Genomic DNA, 22,522 nt, shown 5'->3' on the forward strand with positions numbered 1-22,522 from the left:
AGAACCCTTTCCACTATAAAGAACCTTATGTGGAATGAAAAGGTTCCAATCACCACGATGCCAAAGAAGAAACCATTTTGGTTTTTCTTAGTGTGAAAACATTTTAATGATTTAAAGAAGCTTTAGTGGATTGTAAAGGTTCTTCAAGGAACCACAGATGCCAATGACAAGCTTTTATTTTTAGTGTATATAAAGTGCTTCATGTCTGAACTCTGCTCCATGTGCCTCGGAGTCTGTCTGAACGTGCATGTGTCACGGCTGCCTGTGTCATGTCAAGATTACAGCCTTGCTATTTACAGGCAATGGAGTTAACATCAAAGTTCAGGGCGTTTGTCATGCAGTGCCTCTGATACAGCTCATGACATTTGAGTTTAATAGACTTGCGCAACCCAAACAAGACGAAGTGTGCACGCTAATTTGTCCTGGAGTTTAAATGGGGATATTCTAACATAGCATGTGTATTGTGCAATTGTATAATTAATACGTAATTGCCCTCATTAGGACAAATTATACAGGGTACAAGTTGTTTTTGCAGGTATGTGCCTTGAAGACAACGGCTGCAGCTATTTTTGTGCTATTGAGTCAGATCATCTGGTTTTGATTGTGGAGGGTTATGTGATCCAGTTTGTCTGCAAAGCTGTGATAATTCTTATTGAGGGGCAATCACTGAGGGCAATCATGGGTCTGGTGCTTTCGTTTGCCCTGCTAAAATGTTTCACGTTGCCAGAAGGCATTTTTCCCACTTGGGCCTTTTATGAACTCACCTGTTTCTGGAGAGCAAGCGTGAGGTCCAGTGACTGTTCTTATAGCGAACAAACAGCATTAAAAGTTTGATCTAGATTGGTCCAGATTAAGTTTCGTTCCATCTGCCAAAAAACAGACTGGCACTGCTTGTCTCAGTTCATATCGGCGATCGCGAAAAAGCTGCTAGTATTGTTTGTGCGTGCGAGGTCGTGTCGGTGTGCCAGAGCTTAACATCATTAGATTTCTCTTGTTTGTCCACATACTTGCAGTGCATGACAGTTGCTGGCGCTGGACACAGAAGCGCAGGTTGAGTGACCTAAACCAAAGCAGATGTATGCAGATAGCTGGTGCATGATCTCAGCGCTACGGAAACGTGGCCATCAGTCAATCCGCCTGCTTGTGTGTCGACGGCACAATTATGCAGCCGGTTGATTGATTGCGATGATAAATAAAAGAACGAATGGAGGATCAAATGAACATTGACTAGTACAAGAACCGTTGCATGTCCACACGTAAACTAACACTTGTACTTCGGGACTGGATCTAAACAGTATCTCATGATCAAGAATGTTATTTAACTGTAATTGTAAATGATGTTGTTGTACAGTTCAATAAACATCACTGAGTAACTTACATTTTTAGACACAATATTACCATTTATTTTGTTTATTTTTTTTTCTCTGCCAATGAATATAGTTCCAAACGAGAAGAAAATATGAAATATGAGGTGAAAACCAGGTTTAAAATGAAAAACAAGGCAAAAATACAGTCAACAGTCACCATTTTCTACCAACACGCACAGTAATTGAATTAATTGCTTGAGTGAATGATTTAATGACTCACTCATAAAGACAATTACTTGTTTTGTTTCTGAATAAATAAGGGTTTTGAAGAAAAATTGCTTGAATAATTGATTCAATGATTCACTCACTCATCAAGATGAGTACTTGTTTGATGTTTTGCTTCTGAATGAATCAGTGTTTAAACAAAACACTGTGATACTCATAAAGATGATTATTTGTTTCTGAATTAATCAGTGCTTTAGAATAATCGTTGAAGTGAATGATTCAATGATTCGCTTATAAAGACAGTTATTTGTTTTGTTCCTGAATAAATCAGAGTTTTGAACAAATCGATTGAGTGAATTATTCAGTGACTCACTCATAAAGGCGATTACCTTTTTTCTGAATTATCAATGCTTTAGAAGAATAAAGCGAACTATTCAATGACTTTTATTAAGACAGCTACTTGTTTTGTTCCTGAATGAATCAGTGTTTTGAAAAATCGCTTTAATGAATGATTCATTAACTCTTAAAGACAATTAATTGTTTCTGAATTAATCAATACTTTAAAAGAATCGTTGAAGATTCAATGACTTGCTCATAAAGACAGTTACTTCTTTTGCTTCTGAATGAATCAGTGTTTTAAACAAATTGCTTGAGTATGATTCAACGACTCTTTCATAAAGACTTGTTTTGTTCCTGAATAAATCAGAGTTAGAACAAATTGCCAGAGTATATGATTCAATAAATCACTCTTAAAGACAATAACTTGTTTAGTTTCTTAATGAATCTGTTTTTTGAACAAATCGCTTAAGCGAATGACTCATTAACCCACTCATAAAGATGATTACTTCTTTCTGAATTAATCAGTGCTTTAGAAGAATCGTTGAAGTGAATGATTCAATGACTCACTCATAAAGACAGTTACTTGTTTTGTTCCTGGATAAATCAGAGTTTGAACAAATTGCTTGAGTATATTATTCAATGATTCATTTACAGACAGTTACTTGTTTTGTTTCTGAACAAATCAGTGTTTTGAACAAATCCCTTTAATAAATGACTTATTAACTCAGTCATAAATACGATTACTTGTTTCTGAATTAACCAGAAGAATTGTTTAAATGAATGATTCAATGACTCACTCAGAAAGACAGTTACTTGTTTTATTTTGAACAAAGCAGAGTTTGAACAAATTGCTTGAGTATATGATTCAACAACTTTTTCATTAAGACAGTTAATTGTTTTGTTTCTGAATGATTTAGAGTTTGAACAAATTGCTTAAGTATATGATTCAAAGATTTACTCATAAAGACAGAAAAATGAATACTTGTTTCTGAAATAATCAGTGCTTTAGAAGAATTGTTTGAGTGAATGATTCAATGACTCACTTATTACAACAATTAATTGTTTTGTTTCTGAATGAATCAGTGTTTTTAACAAATCACATGAGTGATTTTTTTTCAATGCCTTTCTCATAAAGACAATTCCTTGTTTCGTTTTTGAAGGAGCCAGTGTTTTGTACTAATTTCCTTGAATGAGTGACTTAATGACTCGCTCATAAAATCAGTTGCTAGTTTTGTTTCCGAATGAATCGGTGCTTTGAACAAATCACATAAGTGAATGATTTAACGACTCTTTCCTAAAGACAATTCCTTGTTTTGTTCCTGAATGAACCAATGCTCAGTGTCAACAAGCCGGTTTAAAAAAGCGAGACTGAAACATCCTCAACACTAAAGCTTTTAATAACATCTGTCTGTAACACATTCAGAGTGAAACAAACAATCAAATGCCCCATTGCTGTTGAACTAAATGTTCGTAAAAAATGTAATTTATAAATCAGCGAAGCCATTTTTCCACTCATTTTCCTTAGTCTTCCATACAGTAGATTGTGCACAGACGTTTATACACGGGCGCTCGTGCAGTGACAGCGTAGATTGCCGTGATGAGAGACACACCACCCAAAACAAAGACAAAAATGAAGCAACAGACCCACAAATATTTCTTAAAACAGGATGTAGGTCTATGATAAACACAGCTCCTGGCTTTAAACAAATCTTCCTTCAGTGTGTGGTCCTCCTGAAGTCTGAGAGGAGGGAGGCGCTCATAAACGTAAGAGGTGGCCCGTTAATGTGTGTGTGTGTGTGCGCAGCATCTGCCTGTCCGTACGGGATGATGTGTTCCTTCTCCGGACGCAGATTTCTGTCTGATTTGTCCAGCTTCTCTCATGATGATTCATTATCTGTTTCCTCCTCCACCCACAGTCCTGCAGCTGAGACTCCAGCAGAGGAGGACGCGAGAGCAGCTCGCTGACCAGGGCATCATGCCTCGTGAGTAACACCTCCACTCCTCAGACTACATCACACTGCATTATGGATATCTGACAAATGACTGAACCGCTTTCACTGCGCCGTCGGCTAGCGAGCGTCACGTGAGCTGAAGATCTGCACTACAGTCACACACTCCACACCTGTTAACATTTACATAGAAGAGCCCGGTTCACACAGCCGGATCTGGCACACACGCGCACTGGGCACAGAACACGCGCAGAGTTTATCTGCCCATTCAAACTGCTGTCAGCTGATAGGAACGATAATAAACAGACGATCAGGCAAAGCAGCTTTGCTTTATACCTGAAAATGAGATCAAGGACATTCTGAATGCTCAAGGACTTTAGTAGTTTTCAAACTATTGGCAATGACATGTAAGTCATATATGTCGTCATGTCTTCATTTTTTGGATCATGTTAATTTAGTATGGTTTTCAACAAATTCTATACAATTTTTAAAGAAAAACTTCTATTTAACAACTATTTAAAATGTACCTGTTGAGTTAATCCCGCTAATATATTGTTCACCTTACAAAAATGTGTGTAGAAATCTTTCAGTATTTTTTTTTCTCTAAGATCTCTATGACATAATTTTATTTGTATTTATTTTATTTTATTTTATTTTATTTATTTTTTTTGTTTGTTTTGTTTTTCCTGTATGATTTTGCACCACATAACTTTGTGTTAAAACTTTGTGCACAAAAGTTTTTTTCTTTGTTTCTTTTTTTTTATGATAAATGGGCCTTGGAAAACTACTTACATTTCAAGAATTTAATTATTTAATGGGCTCATTCATCATCATGATTTCAAAATATAGAAATGAATTTAATTCGGATACTACAGAAGAGGGTCTTTCAAGTCATTCTATATATGAAATGCATTTTCAATGTATTTTTTTGAACATATGTATATATTCAGTATATATATATATATATATATATATATATATATATGTGTGATGTGTGTGTGTGTGTGTGTGTGCGACCCTGGACCACAAAACCAGTCTTAGGTAGCACAGGTATATTTGTAGCAATAGCCAACAATACATTGTAAGGGTCAAAATTATTGATTTTTCTTTTATGCCACAAATCATTAGGATATTAAGTAAAGATCATGTTCCATGAAGATATTTTGTAAATTTCCTTCCATAAATATATAAAAACTTAATTTTTGATTAGTAATATGTATTGCTAAGAACATCATTTGGACAACTTTAAATGCAATTTTCTCAGTATTTTGTTTGGGGGGTTTTTTTGCACCCTCAGATTCCATATTTTCAAATAGTTGTATCTCGGCCAAATATTGCCCTATCCTAACAAACCATACATCAATGGAAAGCTTATTTATTCAGCTTTCAGACGATGATCCCCATATCCCCATATAATCCCTATATAAATGACCTTGATCCCCATCAAAAAATTTTCCCTTATGACCGTTTTTTTTTTTTTTTTTAAGCAGTGTAAGATGATTCATAGCTACACACACAAATATATTAAAGAAAACAGCTTATATACCACAGCCTTACTGGTGTATCTGAAACTTTCGTTTTAGGTTTTTATAAATATACCAGTATCTCTGATCAAATATAGTCATAATTATATTTTTCGCTTGCGATTAGGTGTTTTAATTGAACTGTTGACCAGTGTGTTGATGTAAGAGAAGAATCAGCCACTGGAGTCTGTGGATTTCAGCAGGTCTGCTGGAGATAAACCACACAGATCTGTGACTGATCAGTTCTGAGCTCCTAAAAAAGACTTTCAATGGCTGTTTATCTTTTTACGGCAGACAAAAGGTCGGCAAACTCCGATAAACACTTTTTTAAACATTTAAATAGGTGCTGGTCTAAATACATAGCATAGCTGTACTATAGTGTTTCGAAAGTGCATGTTTACTTTGGTTTTTACTGCCTGTTCGCTGCATGTTTTCTTCCTTGTGACTTATGACAATTGTTCTAGTGTTTGTTTTATTAATGTATGGCAGTATCTCGTGAGGAGTTCGTCCAGCAGAAAGCAGGAGATCTAATGCTAAGAGCTAGAACTATCTCATAAATCGTAATGCACCTTACATTTCAAAGGCTGGAATTATGCAATTGGTTACATTCTTCAGTGGAGGTGATATTTCAATCTCCACTGTGGTTTTGCACGTATGTGGTGTGTGTACATTTCTCTGAGCACATCTGCTCCTCATTAGACAGTCAGAGCAGCGGTCAGGCGTGTGTCTAAGGAGCTGCGTGTGTCTTGAGAGTCTGCTTTTCACAGCCTCTTTTCTCTGACTTGGATTTTCTCTTCTTTTACTTCTGTAGTAATGTAAGGATACTGTATGTCTGTGCAATCTTTTTAAGAACCATTGAAACAAAAACTGACACAGAAACAGAAAGTAAAACTAAAGGTGTAGCATTATAAACCTAATTATTAGAGCAAAAAGTGACAGAAGTCCAACATATCAGGATAATTTTAAAGATAAAAACATAATTTTAAATTAAATTTGCATATATATATATATATATATATATTGTACATACATGTTGATAAAATATATGCCATGATCTGCATTAAACAAATAAATCATGGAATTATTTTTAATTAGGTTTAGAACAACTGGGAGAGTAAATTATGACAATGACAGTTATTTTCATTTTTGGGTGAACTATCCCTTTAAGTTACATTGACTTGAGATGAAAAATTGCATAATATATTAAAGTTTTTTAGAGGATATATCAGATAAAAGTTTCATAGAATAGATAGTATTTATCCTTTCCCATTGCCTTTAAAAATAAATACATTTAAAAAATAAATAAAAAAAAATTGTTAGATTTATGCTTAAAAATACCCAGTCTTTAGTTAAATTAATTAATTAAATGATATTGAGTTAAAATATAATAATTGAATATTAATTCTTTAATTTTTACAGTGACACATTAATGTGATGAATAGAAGAAAGAGTGATGAAAGAGTGATGCATTGCAAAACTTGCATTGCAAAATATCAATTGTAAAAATTATATTTTGTAGGAAATTAGTCCTGTATATCGTTTTCATGTGTTTTTACAACTGACGGTACCCACTGACTTCCGTAGTATGGAGTAAATATTGAACTAAACAGCTGTTAACTTTCCATAGTATGAAAAAAAAAAAAAAACTATATATGGAACCAAACAGGTGACGGTAGCCATTGTCTTCCATATAAAAAAAAAAAAAAAAAAAAAAAAAAAGTTAGATTTATACTTAAATAATACCTGGTCTTTAGTTAAATTATTCATTAAATTATATTCAATTAAAATATGATAATTGAATATTAATTCTCTAATTTTTACAGTGACACATTAATGTGATGAATAGAAGAGTGATGCATTGCCAAACTTGCTGTAAAAATAATATTTTGTAGGAAATGTTTCCTGTATATCGTTTTCATGTGTTTTTACAACTGACGGTACCCATTGACTTCCATAGTATGGAGTAAATATTGAACCAAACAGTTGTTAACTTTCCATAGTGTGGAAAGAAAAAAACGATATATGGAACTAAACAGGTGATGGTAGCCACTGTCTTCCATAGGAAAAAAAAAAAATTGGAACATGGTAGCCATTCACTTCCATAGTATTGAAAAAAATATATAATAAATTAATATGTAAAAAAAAACAGTTGGCGGTAGCCATTGACTTGCAAAGTATGGAAGAAATATTGAACCAAACTTCCATGACTTCCATAGTATGGAAAAAAAAAAATGGAACAAAACAGTTGATGGTAGCCATTGACTTCCATAAAAAATAAAAAAGTTAGATTTATGCTTAAAAAATACCCAGTCTTTAGTTAAATTAAAAAATTAAATTATATTGAATTAAAATATAATAATTTAATATTAATTCTTTAATTTTTACTGTGACACATTAATGTGATGAATAGAAGAAAGAGTGATGCATTGCAAAACTTTATGTAAAAATGATATTTTGTAGGAAATGTGTCCTGTATATCGTTTTCATGTGTTTTTACAACTGATGGTACCCAATGACTTCCATAGTATGGAGTAAATATTGAACCATACAGTTGTTAACTTCCATAGTATGGAAAAACAAAACTATATATGGAACCAAAAAGGTGACGGTAGCCATTGACTTCCATAGAAAAAAAAAAAATATTTGGAACAAAACCGCTGATGGAAGCCATTCACTTCCATAGTACTGAAAAAATAAATAAATGAATGAATATGTAACCAGACAGTTGACGGCAGTCATTGACTTTCATAAAAAAAAAAATAATAATAATAAAAAAACATCTTAAAAATAAAATGTAAAAAAAATAGTTAGATTTATGCTTAAAAAAATACCCAGTCTTTAATTAAATTATATGAAATTAAAATAAAATAATTGAATAGTAATTCTTTAATTTTTACTGTGACACATTAATGTGATGAATAGCAGAAAGAGTGATGAAAGTGTGATGCATTGCAAAACTTTCTGTAAAAATGATATTTTGTAGGAAATGTGTCCTGTATGTTGTTTTTATGTGCTTTTAAGATGTTCTTTAGTTGTCTGAATCCTTTAAAATTGTTTAATGTTGGTTCACCACTGTCTTGTGTCAGTTTTAATTTCTTGATGTCTGTGATGTTTGATTAGTCTTAGTTTATTTGTGTTTTGCCTGTTCCATGTTTTCTGGATTCTAGTATGCAATGAGACACACCTAAGCAGAACTACTGTAGAAAACACTATAAAAATTCCCAGTAACATAACAGTAAGTCAGCCGTGTGTTGAATGTCAATGTCAGACCTCAGATTACCCAACAGCTGTGCTGTTCAACAACAGAATAGTCATACATTTTTACATTTTTTGAAGAAATCATGAATGATGCTGACCTGGGCAAAAAAATCTAATGTGGTAGTTGGTTATTGGTGAAAGTCAAAAGAGATTTTGGTCTTCAGATGAAGTGCTTATGATTTACTTTTACTCGTTTTATCATTTGCAGTAAGAAAACAACTTTGATAGCAATGAGTTTGTCTGTCTGTATCAGTCAGACGTTTGATTCAAGACTAAATTCAGCTTTAGCAGAGAAACACAGGGCAGATCAGACGCTGGCAGAGATGATTTATGTAAGATTCACTGACTGTGTGTTCACAGATAAATGGTCGCATTTACTCAGTTTCTCATTTGTTTTTCCAGCCTTGAAGAGTCCGGCTGCGTTCCACGAACAGAGGAAAAGTCTTGAGCGATCCAAGGTTAGAAGAACCAAACAACGATATCGCAAAGAATCCTTCACAAACAAAGTCACGCGGCACACGCTGTCAACGACTTCTGCCACGCGAGAAATAATTTTGACTGAGAAATAGAATCATTTTCTGACACCAGTACTTGTTAGTTGTCTTGTCCTGCTCAAATCAAGTCATATTTATTTCTATAGCACTTTATGAAATACAGATTGTGTCAAAGCCGCTTTACAGTTATGAATAACAGAAACAATGATGAAGCAGTGAAACATCATCATATTAATTTAATTTAGATCAGTTCAGTTAAAAGTTGATTGAGTTCAGTTTAACCTCTGGTGTTGTTTGGTCATTTTTGACATCAATTTTGACTTCATCGGAATGGTATGAAACTCGGTAAAGGTTTTGGCACTTGCTACGAGAACACAGCCACAATCATTTCATGTTAAAAAACTGTTTATCAGGTAATAAATGGTTTATAACTTTTCCGTAAATACAATTTAGTAGCATTAAATCCCTTAAAAATGCAAATTATTAAATTAAAAAACATCACGTTACTAAAATGTTGTACATTCGTTTCATTAAAGAAATAAATTAATAAATAAAAAGGAAAAAAATTTCTGAAAACAGTCTTTCAATTATGAAACTAATTTGATTCAGTTATAAATCAGCTCTACAGAATTATTGTGAAAGTGTGTAGAAATCCAACTCATTAAATGTAATGTTTTATAATATTTGATGTTGCAGACTGGAGATTATTTAAAACACAAAATCAGAAGTCGACCAGAGAAATCAGAGCTTGTCAACATGCATATTCTACAAGGTAAGAGCTTTAAAAAATAAAAATAACATTTAGAAACTCAGAAATTGCTTGTAAATTTCACAACTACAAAGAAATAGCAAGTAACACATTGAATTGAATAGTATTTTACTGTGAAACTACCTTTAATAATCTGTTTTACTTACAGTGTAAATAAATGATTCAGATAACATTATAACATTGACTTGATTGCATGCTGTGAATGTATCATGTCATCAGTGTGTTGAAAGCGCATGTTTTCTGGCCGTCGGACTGTTTGCAGTACTGCGTTTGACGCTTCGATCTGAGCGGCGTGTGACACGATAACTGGTTATTCTCAGCGCTGCATCATGTGTGTGTTTGACTGAAGAGCTGCAGTACTGGATTAATAGTGTGTTTACTGCAGAACCTGCCACTGAAGGTCCCGCACACGACTCGCAGACGAAACTGAAGCGAGCCAGACTGGCCGACAACCTGAATGAGAGAATCGCTCTCAGACCGGGGCCACTGGAGCTGGTGGAGAAGAACATCATCCCTGTTGATTCCACCGTTAAAGAAGCGGCTATGAAAGGTATCAGAGCAAAACTCATTCATCTCATGGTCTTCACTAACCACTGCTATACTGCAAAAAAATCGGTTCTTCCTCCAGTATTTGTGTCTGGTTTCATCTAAACATTCTTAAGGTATAGTTCACCCAAAAATAAAAATTCACAATTTTGACAATTTTGCATGTTTCTGTATGAATTTCATTTTACTGTTGAACACAAAAGAAGAATGTGGGTAATCAAACAGTTGACAGTAGCGACTGACTTCCATAGCATGGGAGAAAAAGAAAAGAAATGAAATGGTACCAAATAGTTGACAGTACCCATAGATTTCCATAGTATGTAAGAAATATAGAACCAAACAGTTGTTAACTTCCATAGTATGGAAAAAATATATATATATGGAACCAAACAGGTGACGGTAGCCATTGACATCCATAGTATGGAAGGGAAAAAAAAAATGATATGGAACCAAACAGTTGAGAGTAGCCACTGACTTCTATAGAAAAAAAAATGTATGTATATATATGTGGAACAAAAATGCTGACGGTAGCCGTTCACTTCCATAGTATTGAAAAAAAAAAATATATGTAACCAAACAGTTGACGGTAGCCATCGACTTTCATAGTATGGAAGAAATATTGAACCAAACTTCCATGACTTGGAAAAAATATAAATTTATGCTACCAAACAATTGACAGTACCCACTGACTTCAGTAGTATAGAAGAAATATTGAACCAAACAGTTGTTAACTTCCATAGTATGAAAAAATATCTATCTATCTATCTATGTATATATAACCAAACAGTTGATGGTAGCCATTGACTACCATAGTGTGAAAGAAAAAAAAGAAATTATATGGAACTAAACAGTTGACGGTACCCATTGACTTCCATAGTATAGTAGAAATATTGAACCAAACAGTTGTTAACTTTCATAGTATAGAAAAAATATATATGGAATCAGACAGTTGACGGTAGCCATTGACTTCCACAGTATAGAAGAAATTTTGAACCAAACATTTCTTAACTTTCATAGTATAGAAAAAATATACATTTTTGCTACCAAACAATTGACGGTACCCATTAACTTCCATAGTATGCAAAAAAAACCTATATATTTATGATACCAAACAATTGACGGTAATCAATTACTTCCATAGTATGGAAAAAAAAAAAAAAAAAAAACCTACATATAGAACCAAACAGTTGATGGTAGCCATTTACTACCATAGTATGGAAGAAACATTGGACCAAACAGTTGTTAACTTCCATAGTATGGAAAAAACTATACATGGATCCAAACAGTTGACGGTAGCCATTGACTTCCATAGTATGTAAGAAATATTGAACCAAACTTCCATGACTTCCATAGTATGGGGAAAAAAATGGAACCAAACAGTTGGCGGTATATTATTACCAACATTATTCAAAATATGTTCAAAATTTTCATTTTTGGGTGAGCTGTCCCTTTAAATCAAGATATATTTAGTGTTAATTACAACAGTACCCACTGACCTACAAAGTATGAAAGATAAAAAAAGAATTTGATTGAGCCATTGACTTCCACTAGTTGGAAAAAAAAATATTTGAAAAAAAAAAAAGTTGACGGTAGCCATTGACATCGATAGTATGAAGGAAAAAAAGAATTTGATTGATGAAATATGAAATATATATATGAAGGTCAATGGCTACCGTCAACTGTTTGGTTCTATATATAGTTTTTTTTTTTTTTTTTTTTTTTCTTTCTCCATACTTTGATCACCAACATTCTTTCACATGTGTTGACAATTTTCATTTTTGTGTGAACTATCCCTTTAAATCAAGATACATTTAGTGATAATTAAGTCAAAATTAAGTTGGTTTTTGCTTAAAAAACCTGTCTGTGGGGTTGGAAAAATAAACTTAATTCTTATATAATATTTAAGAAATAAACTTAATATCTAAACTTAATTAGTTAAGTTAATTGTTTTTTAAGGCCTGAGCACTGCAGTGCGAGAACCCTATTGGAATTGCTCCGTTTATTGATTTATTTTTTTACTTTTTTTTTTGCTGTTACATCACTGACTCCTGAATTCACATCATGACTTTTTGTTGCATCTTTCTGCATCTTCTTTGCATGAGTGCATTCCTCACTAGTGATGTTGAGCAAGATTCCTCACAATCCTCCCAACCTCTGGCTCAACAAACACAGCTTGATTTAGGAGGCCGTCGGCTCTCGCTCACGGGCATTAACTCGCGCTGTGTTTACTATGTCGTCCGACCGCAGTATGTTGTGCGCTGAGATCCAGTGTTTTCGGACATGCCGAAAGTAAACATGTCCATGTTTCCCCTGAGGCTGCGACTGAATGTGTTGCATAAGCCGCGTGAGGCTGGGGGCGATGGTTTATATTACCTCTGCTGGAAGAGCAGCATGTTTTATTGAGACAAACAGCAGCTGTATTTAGATCCACCCTGTTCGCTGGAGATCAAATGAATGTCCCCCTCATTCTCTGTTTTGACTCGACGTGATTTATGTGGCTCCGTCGAACCACCTACAAAGGTGTTTGAGCAGACAGAGCCGATGTGACCGTCTGAGACGCCCTGCCCAGAATGCTCAGCTCACCGTTAGGACGGCTAGACTTCTGCCGTTTCAATTTAAAATATATATATGTTGAACAAACTTCTCTCTGCAGTCTGCTGTGTTGTCAAATCGACTCTGAACAGTCTCTTTTCAAATGTGCATGAGATGCATGACATCTGCCTGTTAGTGCACAGGATAAAACTTTCCATTAGAGTTTTTTAAAATTGCTTACACACGAGAAGTCGTAATTGAGGCTCATTTAGTGAAACCATTCACTCATATAACGATTCTACAAACCAAGTCTGCAAACAAATTATCTGCAAGCAAATTATCTGCTTTAACATTTAATTTGCAGTTATAAAACCGACCTTTTGCAAAATGTTAAACACAGTTCTCTACATTAGACACATAGTTCAAAACAAACAGCTCTTGTGTTTCATTTGGGGAAACACTGCGTTTTAAAAGCCATGCTTATTTACTGATTACCTACAGCCAATGATAACATGTCAAAACATTCAGACATCATTTGTCACTCAGAAATCAAAACTCAATGTTTTGAAGAAGAGATAAATGATTTTTACCCCCTTGCATTTCTTTTTATAGAGCTAATATAGCTATATTGATCACTTAGAAATCAAAACTGTTTTATGAGAAACAAATACACTTTTTAGCGTTGCATTTTTGCATGCAAGTCAAGTAACCTTTATTTTTTATCACACTTCATACAATACAGATTGTTTGAAAGCATAAGAAATTCTGCTTTAAAGCAGCAGCTGTAAAAATGATTCATATGTGCATACATGCTGTTAGGGGTGTAACTGTACACAGAACCCACGGTACATACCTCGGTTTTGGGGTCGCGGTTCGATACGAGTTCAGTACTACAGGAAATGTATTTGTTCATTTATTTTGAACAGACAGTAGCACTACATACATGTAGCATGAGCAGTTGTTTTTTATTTGAATTACTCGAACAGTAAGATTTTTAAAGAATTCTCTTATGCTCACAAGTCTGCAAATTTCTGATTAAAAAATACAGTAAAATAGTAAAATATTATTTAATTTAAGATAAGTGTTTTCTATGTAAATATATGTTAAAATGTAATTTATTTCTGTGATCAAAGCTGAATTTTCAGCATCATTACTCCTCACATAATCCTTCAGAAATCATTCTAATATGCTGATTTGCTGTTCATGAAACATTATTATCATTATTATTATTATTATTATTATCAATATTTAAAACAGTTTTTCAGAATTCTTTGATGAGACAGATCCAAAGATCAGCATTTATCTGAAAGAAGTCAGTATGTATATATATATATATATATATATATATATATATTATTTATTATTATTATTATTATTTTTTATTTTTTTTATTTTTTTTTTTTTTGTTCGTTTGTTTGCTTTTTGGGAAATAAATTATAGAAATTAATACTTTTATTTAGCAAGGATGCTTTAAATTGACCAAAAGTGATGATTAAGACGATTAAGTGATGACAAATTTATAATGTTACAAAAGATTTCTTGTTCAGATAAATGCTGTTCTATTCATCAAAGAAACCTGAAAAAATTGTACTTGGCTGTTTTCAACATAGTTTTCAACATTTTTTTTTTTTTTTTTTTTTTCTTGAGCACCAATTCAGAATATTAGAATGATTTCTGAAGGATCATGTGACTGGAGTAATGATGCTAAAAATTCAGCTTTGAAATCACAGGAATAAATTACAATTTAAAATATATTCAAATAGAAAACAGTTATTTTAAATGGTAAAAATATTTCAAAATTGTGCTGTTGTTGCTGTACTTTGGATCAAATACATGCAGGCTTGGTGAGCAGAAGAGACTTTAAAAACATAAAAAAAATCTTACTCAAGATTCAAACATTTCTGACTGGTAGACTGTATTACTTAAGGATTTTAAGCAAAAAACAGAATAGACTTCCGATTTGTGATATTATGCTACACTGAACACCTGCACGAAACAAAATCAGCAGACGGACTGAATGAAAATGCAATTTTGTTCGCTGACAGCAGGTGGTGCTTATGGAACAGCTTTCCTGGTTACCACTGTAAACAAATCAGCTGTGCTGAAACACTACTTTAATATGCATTATGGGGAGGAAAAGAAAGTACCATCTAAACATTTCTGAAGATGGTCAGTTCCTCGCAGAGGTACTTTCATATCAACCCCCACATATTTGTCTGCATAGTACAGTATTTTCTCCTCTTTACAGATTTCATAAAAATTCTGCACAAATTAAATTTTTGGGAAATGATTGCAAATCGAGTTTGTGTGCAATTCAAGGTCAGCCAAAATAAATCTAAAAACTGGTTCCGAATTATAGCCAGTAAACTGGTGCATCTCTGGCCATTCTTGTTCTCGTGGCCGTTCTTGTTTTTTAACCTGAACCGAACTATGATGTCTGTACTGTGACGGTTCGGGGCGAATACATGTACCATTATACCCCTGCATACTGTATAAACAGTGTATTTTTGCACATACATACACTGCCACTCAAAAGTTGGTCATCAGTAAGACTTGTAATGTTTTTTAAAGAAGTCTCTTATGCTCATCAAGACTGCATTTGTTTATTGTGATTTATTTGATCAAAAATACAGAATAAAAACAATAATACTGCAAATTGTTATTACAATATAAAACAATGTTATTTATTTTAATATACTTTAAAATATAATTTATTCCTGTGATACAAAGCTGAATTTTCATCAGCTGTTACCCCAGTCTTAAGTGTCACATGATCCTTCAGAAATCATTCTAATATGCTGATTTATTATTAGAAATGTTGGAAACAGTTGTGCTGCCAAATATTCTTTTGGAACCTGTGATTCATTTTTCAGGATTCTTTGATGAATAACAAGTTAAAAAGAACAGCTTTAATGCAAAATATAAATCTATTCTAACAATGTAAATCTACGGTATCATGTTTTATTAATTTAACACATCCTTGGTGAATAAAAGTTCTGAACAGTAGAATAAACTTTTGAACAGTAGTGTATATTGTTAGAAAAGATTTCTATTTTAAATAAATGTTGTTGTTTTTTTACTTTAAAAAATCACAGGTTCCAAAAAAAATTAAGCAACACAACTGTTTCCAGCACTGATAATAAATCACACTTAAGACTGGAGTAACAGCTGATGAAAATTCAGCTTTGCATCACAGGAATAAATTATATTTTAAAGTATATTAAAATAAAAAACATTATATTATATTGTAATAACATTTTTTCTGTATTTTTGATCAAATAAATGCAGTCTTAATGACGGTAGTGTACGTGTTAGTGCTGTGACAAACACCTGTGCACTAAACAAACACATTACAGATAGTAGTGGTTTACATTTGTTGTATCGATGTGTAGTTTGGCATGTGTATGGCTAATCATTCTATGTTTGTGTATAGAGTTACTATGCAAAACACCATTTTTATAAGAGTTTGATAGATTTGAAAGTAGTAGTTTTTTGTTTGCAAGAGATGCGTAATGTTTTGCATCTTGTGCAAGATGGTTTTTGCAACTGAAAGCAAAAAAAACTGTAAATAAAGAAATGGCATTACACAGATGAGGCATTTTCAAAGGGCAAACACTGTTTCAGATGATCTAAGATAGAGTAAGTGGGCAGTGGGGAGCTCAATGGACCTCATCAAAACACTACAACCGTCCAACATCAACATGAGAAGGAAATAACTCACACATTAGAGTGAGAGAGTGTGTGTATGTGTGTGTACCCGGTATTCCCTACATTATGGGGACCAAATGTCCCAACAAGGATAGTAATACAAGCAAATTTTGACATTGTGGACACTTTTTTTTGTCACCATGAAGAAACAAGCTCATAAATCATACAGAATTAATTTTGTGTGAGATGTAGGTTTAGGGTAAGTGGATAGAAAATACAGTTTGTACAGTAGAAAAACCATTACACCTACAGAATGGACCCGTAAAACATGGAAACCAGTGTGTGTGCCTGTGTGCCTAACTGAGAGAGAGCTTGTGCTGATTGAAACCAGTCCCTGCACTGCTGCTGCCAGCTCACATGCTCAGATATCACACACACACACACACATACACACAGTGACCTCTCGTGACCCCTTGTGTGACCTGTGCTCTATCAGGCTCCTGTCACTGCATCACAAGTGTTCAACTCTGTGCACATGACAAACGGTGACGCACTTTCAGCACTGGCACACGCATCGGTGTTCTGGCACGCGCTTAGCACACACACACATGCATCAGACACAAACAGACTTTCAGTCAAATATTTACACAGACACGGAGTTCAGAGGCTGTAATTCTGTCAAACACTGCTGGCGTTGAGATGTTAATCAGTCTCGTTCACGTTCGCTGCTCTCTGTGCATTTGTTTTCCTTATCTTCTCTTTGTTTTGCTGTTGGATTGATCTTCTCTGAGTTTATCTGACTGTGTTTGAGTCTGTATCTCCCCTCTCGTATCTCCGCAGTGAACCATGGGAAGTTCCCGCAGCAGGAGGACTCATATGCGTTTGAGGAGGACAGCAGCAGTGAGAGTCTGTCTCCAGATCAGCCACACAGTGAAGAGTCACAGAGTTCGGCGGAAGCGCTTACAGAGAACAAGAGCAGCGGCTCGAGCTCTCCGACACTTACCAACACTGAGCACGTGAGTCACCGTACAAAGCACAGCAAAAACAAACAACGAGGACACCGCAAACAGCTGGAATGAATGAAGAAATTTAAAAGTGTTATTATGTTGAAAACAGCTGAGTAGAATTTTTTCCGGTTTCTTTGATGATGAATAGAAAGTTCAGAAGAACAGCATTTATCTCAAATAGTTATCTTTTGAAACATTATAAATGTCTTTATCACCAATTTAAAGCATCCTTGCTAAATACAAGTAAAAAAAATACTATACTCACGCCAAAGGTTTTGAATGGTATAGTGTATAATGTTACAAAACCTTTTCATTTCAGATAAATGCTGATCTTTGGATCTTTCTATTCATAAAATAATCAAATAAATGTATTAAACTGTTGATAAATTGATAATAATGTTTCTCGAACAGCAAATCGGCATATTAGAATGATTTCTAAAGGATCATGTGACACTGAAGACTGGAGTAATGATGCTGAAAATGTATCTTTGATCACAGGAATAAATTACATTTTAAAATATATTCAAATAGAAAACAAGTATTTTAAATAGTAAAAATATTTCACAATTTTACTGCTTTTGCTGTACTTTGGAACAAATAAATGCAGGCTTGGTGAACAGAATAGACTTCTTTAAAAACATTAAAAATCTTACTGTTCAAAAACTTTTGACTGGTAGAGTACCAAATAAATAAATAAAAACATATAATAAGATATTGTATGTTATTATATGTTCATAAAACATATAATTACCGTTTTATTGCTTTTTTTCTTATATGGTTGAATACAGAAGAAAACAATAGCAACAAAAAATATACATATAATAAATTATAAAACACTGTTGGTCATATGTGTGACCCTGGACCACAAAACCAGTCATAAGGGTCAATTTTTGAATTTGAGATTTATACATCATCTGAAAGATGAATAAATAAGCATTCCGTTGATGTATGGTTATGATAGGACAATATTTGGCTGAGATACAACTATTTGAAAATCTGGAATACGAGGGTAAAAAAAATAAAAATATTGAGAAAATTAAGAAAGTTGTCTTAATGACGTTCTTAGCAATGCATATCAAAAATTACGTTTTGATATATTCACGGTAGATAATTCACAAAATATTGTCATGGAACATGATCTTTACTTAACATCCTGATGATTTTTGGCATAAAAGAAAAATTTATATTTTTGACCCATACAGTGTATTTTTGGCTATTACTACAAATATACTCGTGCTACTTATGACTAGCTTTGTGGTCCAGGGTCACATACAGTAGTCAACATTTGAAGTGGATCAAAACCAAAACAATACCTGTTCTTGTCTTACGACATCTTTGCTGAACTTTTTTGATCCACTTCAAATGTTGACTACTGTATAGACTGCTGGTTTAAAGTTTGGAGAGTAATTGTTTTGAAAGAAGTCTGTTCTGCTCACCAGGTCTGCATTTATTTGATGAAAAATACAGCACAAATTGTGAAATATTATTAGAATTCAAAATAACAGTTTCTAAGTGAATATACTGTAAAATGAAATTTATATCTCTGATCAAATCTGAATTTTCAGCATCATTACTCCAGTCACATGATTCTTTAGAAATCATTTTAATATGCTGATTTTCTGCTCAATTTCTAATTATTATCGGTGATGGAAACAGTTGTGCACCTTCATATTTTTGTGGAAACGTTTTTTTTTTTTTTTCCCAGGATTCTTTGATGACTAGAAAAAACAGCATTTCTTTAAAGTAGAAATCTTTTGAAACATTATAAATGTCTCTTTTGATGAATTGAATACATCCTTGTTGAAATAAAACAATTAAAGCAAACTTTTAAATGGTAGTATTACTATTCCAGTGGAAAAAACAACTGTTTGAGATTTTAATAATATCTCACTATTACTGTATCTACAATATTACTGTGTCTCTGATCAAATAAATGCATTTAAAAAATCTTAACTTTTCCAAACTTTTGACTGCTAGTATATATTGTAAGTCTAATCAATTGAATTGAATTGAAACAAATGAGTTGAAGTCTGAATGCACTCCTGACTGCTGATAGTGAGTCCAGCAAGTGTATGCGTGTGGTGTTAGTTGTGTATTTTAGTCTTTTAGTCTTCTGCCCCCTGTGGTGATCCGGTGAACTGCAGTGTTCTGCTCAGGCTCTGGAGGAGCCGTTATTTTCTGACAGCTCTTTTGACTCAGAGCCCAGATCAGCATGCCAGCATGTTTCTTACACACTCAAAAGTGTATTGTGCTCTCTGCTGTTCCAGTGTTGCTCCAGGCATCAAAATGATTGCCCATTCTCTGGCAGCAGGAGTAATAAACCATCGGCTGAGGCTGTCAGGAGACCTGGCATCAAATCATCATGACCTATCGCTTAGATCACGTGGAGCAAAAGCGTGTACAAGAAATATTTATTTAAGCTTTGTGACTTGTGAAAGTTGTAAATTATGTACATGTTTAATAATAATCACCTTGTGTGTGGGGTTTTTAAATGCAGAGTACTTGGGAAATATATATCGATCTTACAAACACTGTCAAACTTATAGAAACTCAAAGGTTTGGAGTTTGCAGAAATGTTTAACAGAGTGTTGCATTTGTTTAACCCTACATGAACTGTATCATTTTTGATAAGCAAATTCTAAACTTTGCTGGATCAAATATGATCAAAAATGATGCAAAACATAACATTCTCACTTTTTTTTTTGTCTAAAGGTTCAATAAACTGCAGTTTTTCTAGCTATTTTTTCATATGTCAAGCTTTACAGAGTTAACACAGGCAAAAACAATCAGTCATAATGAATGATTTAATCATAGCATATTCATTTGTTATTCAGGGGTCTCAGAATAAAGACAGCAGTGCTCAAAACCAGGAGGAGAACATGACAAACAGCCAAGAAACTCCACCGATTCCCGTTCCTGCAATAGTCAAGGTAAGACTAAACATCTCGTCCGTTTCAAATCACTAAACACAAAGCAGACGATAGTAAGCTATTGTAATACTAACATCTGAAGCACTCACATAAATCTAATATCAGCTCGTTTCATGAAGTCATTCAATTACTCTGCAGTCCAAAATGTCTGAGAAGAACCGCCACAAGAAACCCAAAGATATCAAGCCTAAAGTGAAGAAGCTGAAGTACCACCAGTACATCCCGCCGGACCAGAAGGCGGAGAAATCTCCTCCGCCGCAGATGGACTCGGCGTACGCGCGTCTCCTGCAGCAGCAGCAGCTCTTCCTGCAGCTGCAGATCCTCAGCCAGCAGAAACACCAGCAGAATTCACATTCACACTCGCATTCGCATCAGCAGCAGAGCTTCAGCTACCAGACCCTAAACCAGAACACGCTCAACAAGTGAGTCCAGCACAATGTCTCTTTCAGCATTTACCTCAAACAATAAAACATGTTCTGACTATATACACTCTCTTCACTGACTCTGATAAAGGGGAAACTTGAAAACATTTTGGCACCTTCACCTGAATCTCCTCAGATTAAAAGTGAAATTTTGTTATGACTTGACCTCACAAACCTCAAGTATTTGAATAATAGTGTGTGTGTATATATATATATATATATATATATATATGAGGTCAGTAAGATTTAAAAATAAATCAATAAATGCTTTTTTTTTTTTTTTTTTTTTTTTTAAATCCACTTGCTTAAGATGTGGGCTTGTGTGCGGGGGTGTGGGTGTTTTTCCTACAGGTTATCTTAAGGTTTTTGTTTTCATTGTTGTAATTTTTTACCTTTTTTATATTTAAAAAAGAAACTATATATAAAAAGGTGGCATGCAGTGCTTCAAACAATAGCATAAAGCTATTCAAAACATCATTAAATGTAAATTGTGATCATCATAATTAATAATCGCAATTATAATTTCAAGGGAATCATCGACAATTATGATTTTTGTCATAATCGTGCAGCCCTAATCAAGGATACATTAAACTGATCAAAGTAAAGGCAGTAAAGACATTTATAGTGTCACAAAAGATTTCTGTTTCAAATAAATGCTGTCCTTTCTATTCATCAAAGAATCCTGAAAATAAAAATTTATCACAGTTTCCACAAAAATATGAAGCAGCACAACTATTTTTAACATTGAATTAATCAGAAATGTTTCTTGCGCAGCAAGGACCATGAGACGCTGAAAACTAGAGTAATGATGCTGAAAATTCAGAAAATAAATTACATTTTAACATATATTCACATAGAAACAGCTATTTTAAATTGTAATAATATTTTACTGTTTTCACTGTATTTTTGATTAAATAAATGCAGCCTTGGTGCACAGAAGACGCTCAAAAACATAAAAAAATCGTACAGACCCCAAACTTTTGAACAGACGCGTATATAAAGATGTTTTTAAAATTCCATTTTAATGCTATTTTTATTATTTAGTCAATGTTTTGACCATGATATGTGTGTGTAACAGGGCGTCCAGTGAACAGCAGTCATCATGTGCATCCAGCGTCCAGACCAGCAGCAGCTCCTCATCTCCAGTGAAGAGCAGTTACTGCAATCCGTCCATCAGCCCCGTCAGACCCGGACCACTGCCTGCCAACCTGGATGACCTGAAGGTCAGTGCTGCGCTTTTCTACGGTCATGATGTGATGAAGGGGTTAAAGATCTGGAATGGAAACCAAAAGTGTGTCGTTTAAGGCAAAACACTATAGGTCTAACTAATAGATATCTAAACCAGCTGATTAATCACAGTACATTAAGACAAATGTCTTAGTAGAAGATTTCTGAAATGTTGTTTAAATATGCAAATGATGCACCGTCTTATTAAATATGCACTAATTTGCATACATTTCCAGAATAGAAATTTGATTAAATTCAGGTTCAGAATTCTGGTTTGATTTTGGTGACGTTAAAGGGATAGTTCGCACAAAAATTAAAATTCTGTCATTAATTGCTCACATTCATG

The 22,522-nt window shown here is 33.8% G+C and overlaps 1 protein-coding gene across 4 annotated transcripts in view; it reads left to right on the plus strand.

Annotated features, from left to right (window-relative positions):
• myocd (myocardin) overlaps nt 1–22,522 on the plus strand; it is a 35,174-nt gene that overhangs the window by 3,183 nt on the left and 9,469 nt on the right. For all 4 annotated transcript variants that reach the window (XM_051124003.1, XM_051124004.1, XM_051124005.1 and 1 more), the window contains exons 2-9: nt 3,788–3,853; nt 9,004–9,059; nt 9,792–9,867; nt 10,250–10,414; nt 17,431–17,606; nt 20,432–20,527; nt 20,666–20,949; nt 22,028–22,172. In XM_051124003.1, coding sequence (XP_050979960.1) covers nt 3,788–3,853; nt 9,004–9,059; nt 9,792–9,867; nt 10,250–10,414; nt 17,431–17,606; nt 20,432–20,527; nt 20,666–20,949; nt 22,028–22,172 — 1,064 coding nt within the window. The remainder of the gene's footprint in view (nt 1–3,787; nt 3,854–9,003; nt 9,060–9,791; nt 9,868–10,249; nt 10,415–17,430; nt 17,607–20,431; nt 20,528–20,665; nt 20,950–22,027; nt 22,173–22,522) is intronic.

Source organism: Labeo rohita, chromosome 12 (assembly GCF_022985175.1).
Source record: "Labeo rohita strain BAU-BD-2019 chromosome 12, IGBB_LRoh.1.0, whole genome shotgun sequence".
Taxonomy (NCBI): domain Eukaryota; kingdom Metazoa; phylum Chordata; class Actinopteri; order Cypriniformes; family Cyprinidae; genus Labeo; species Labeo rohita.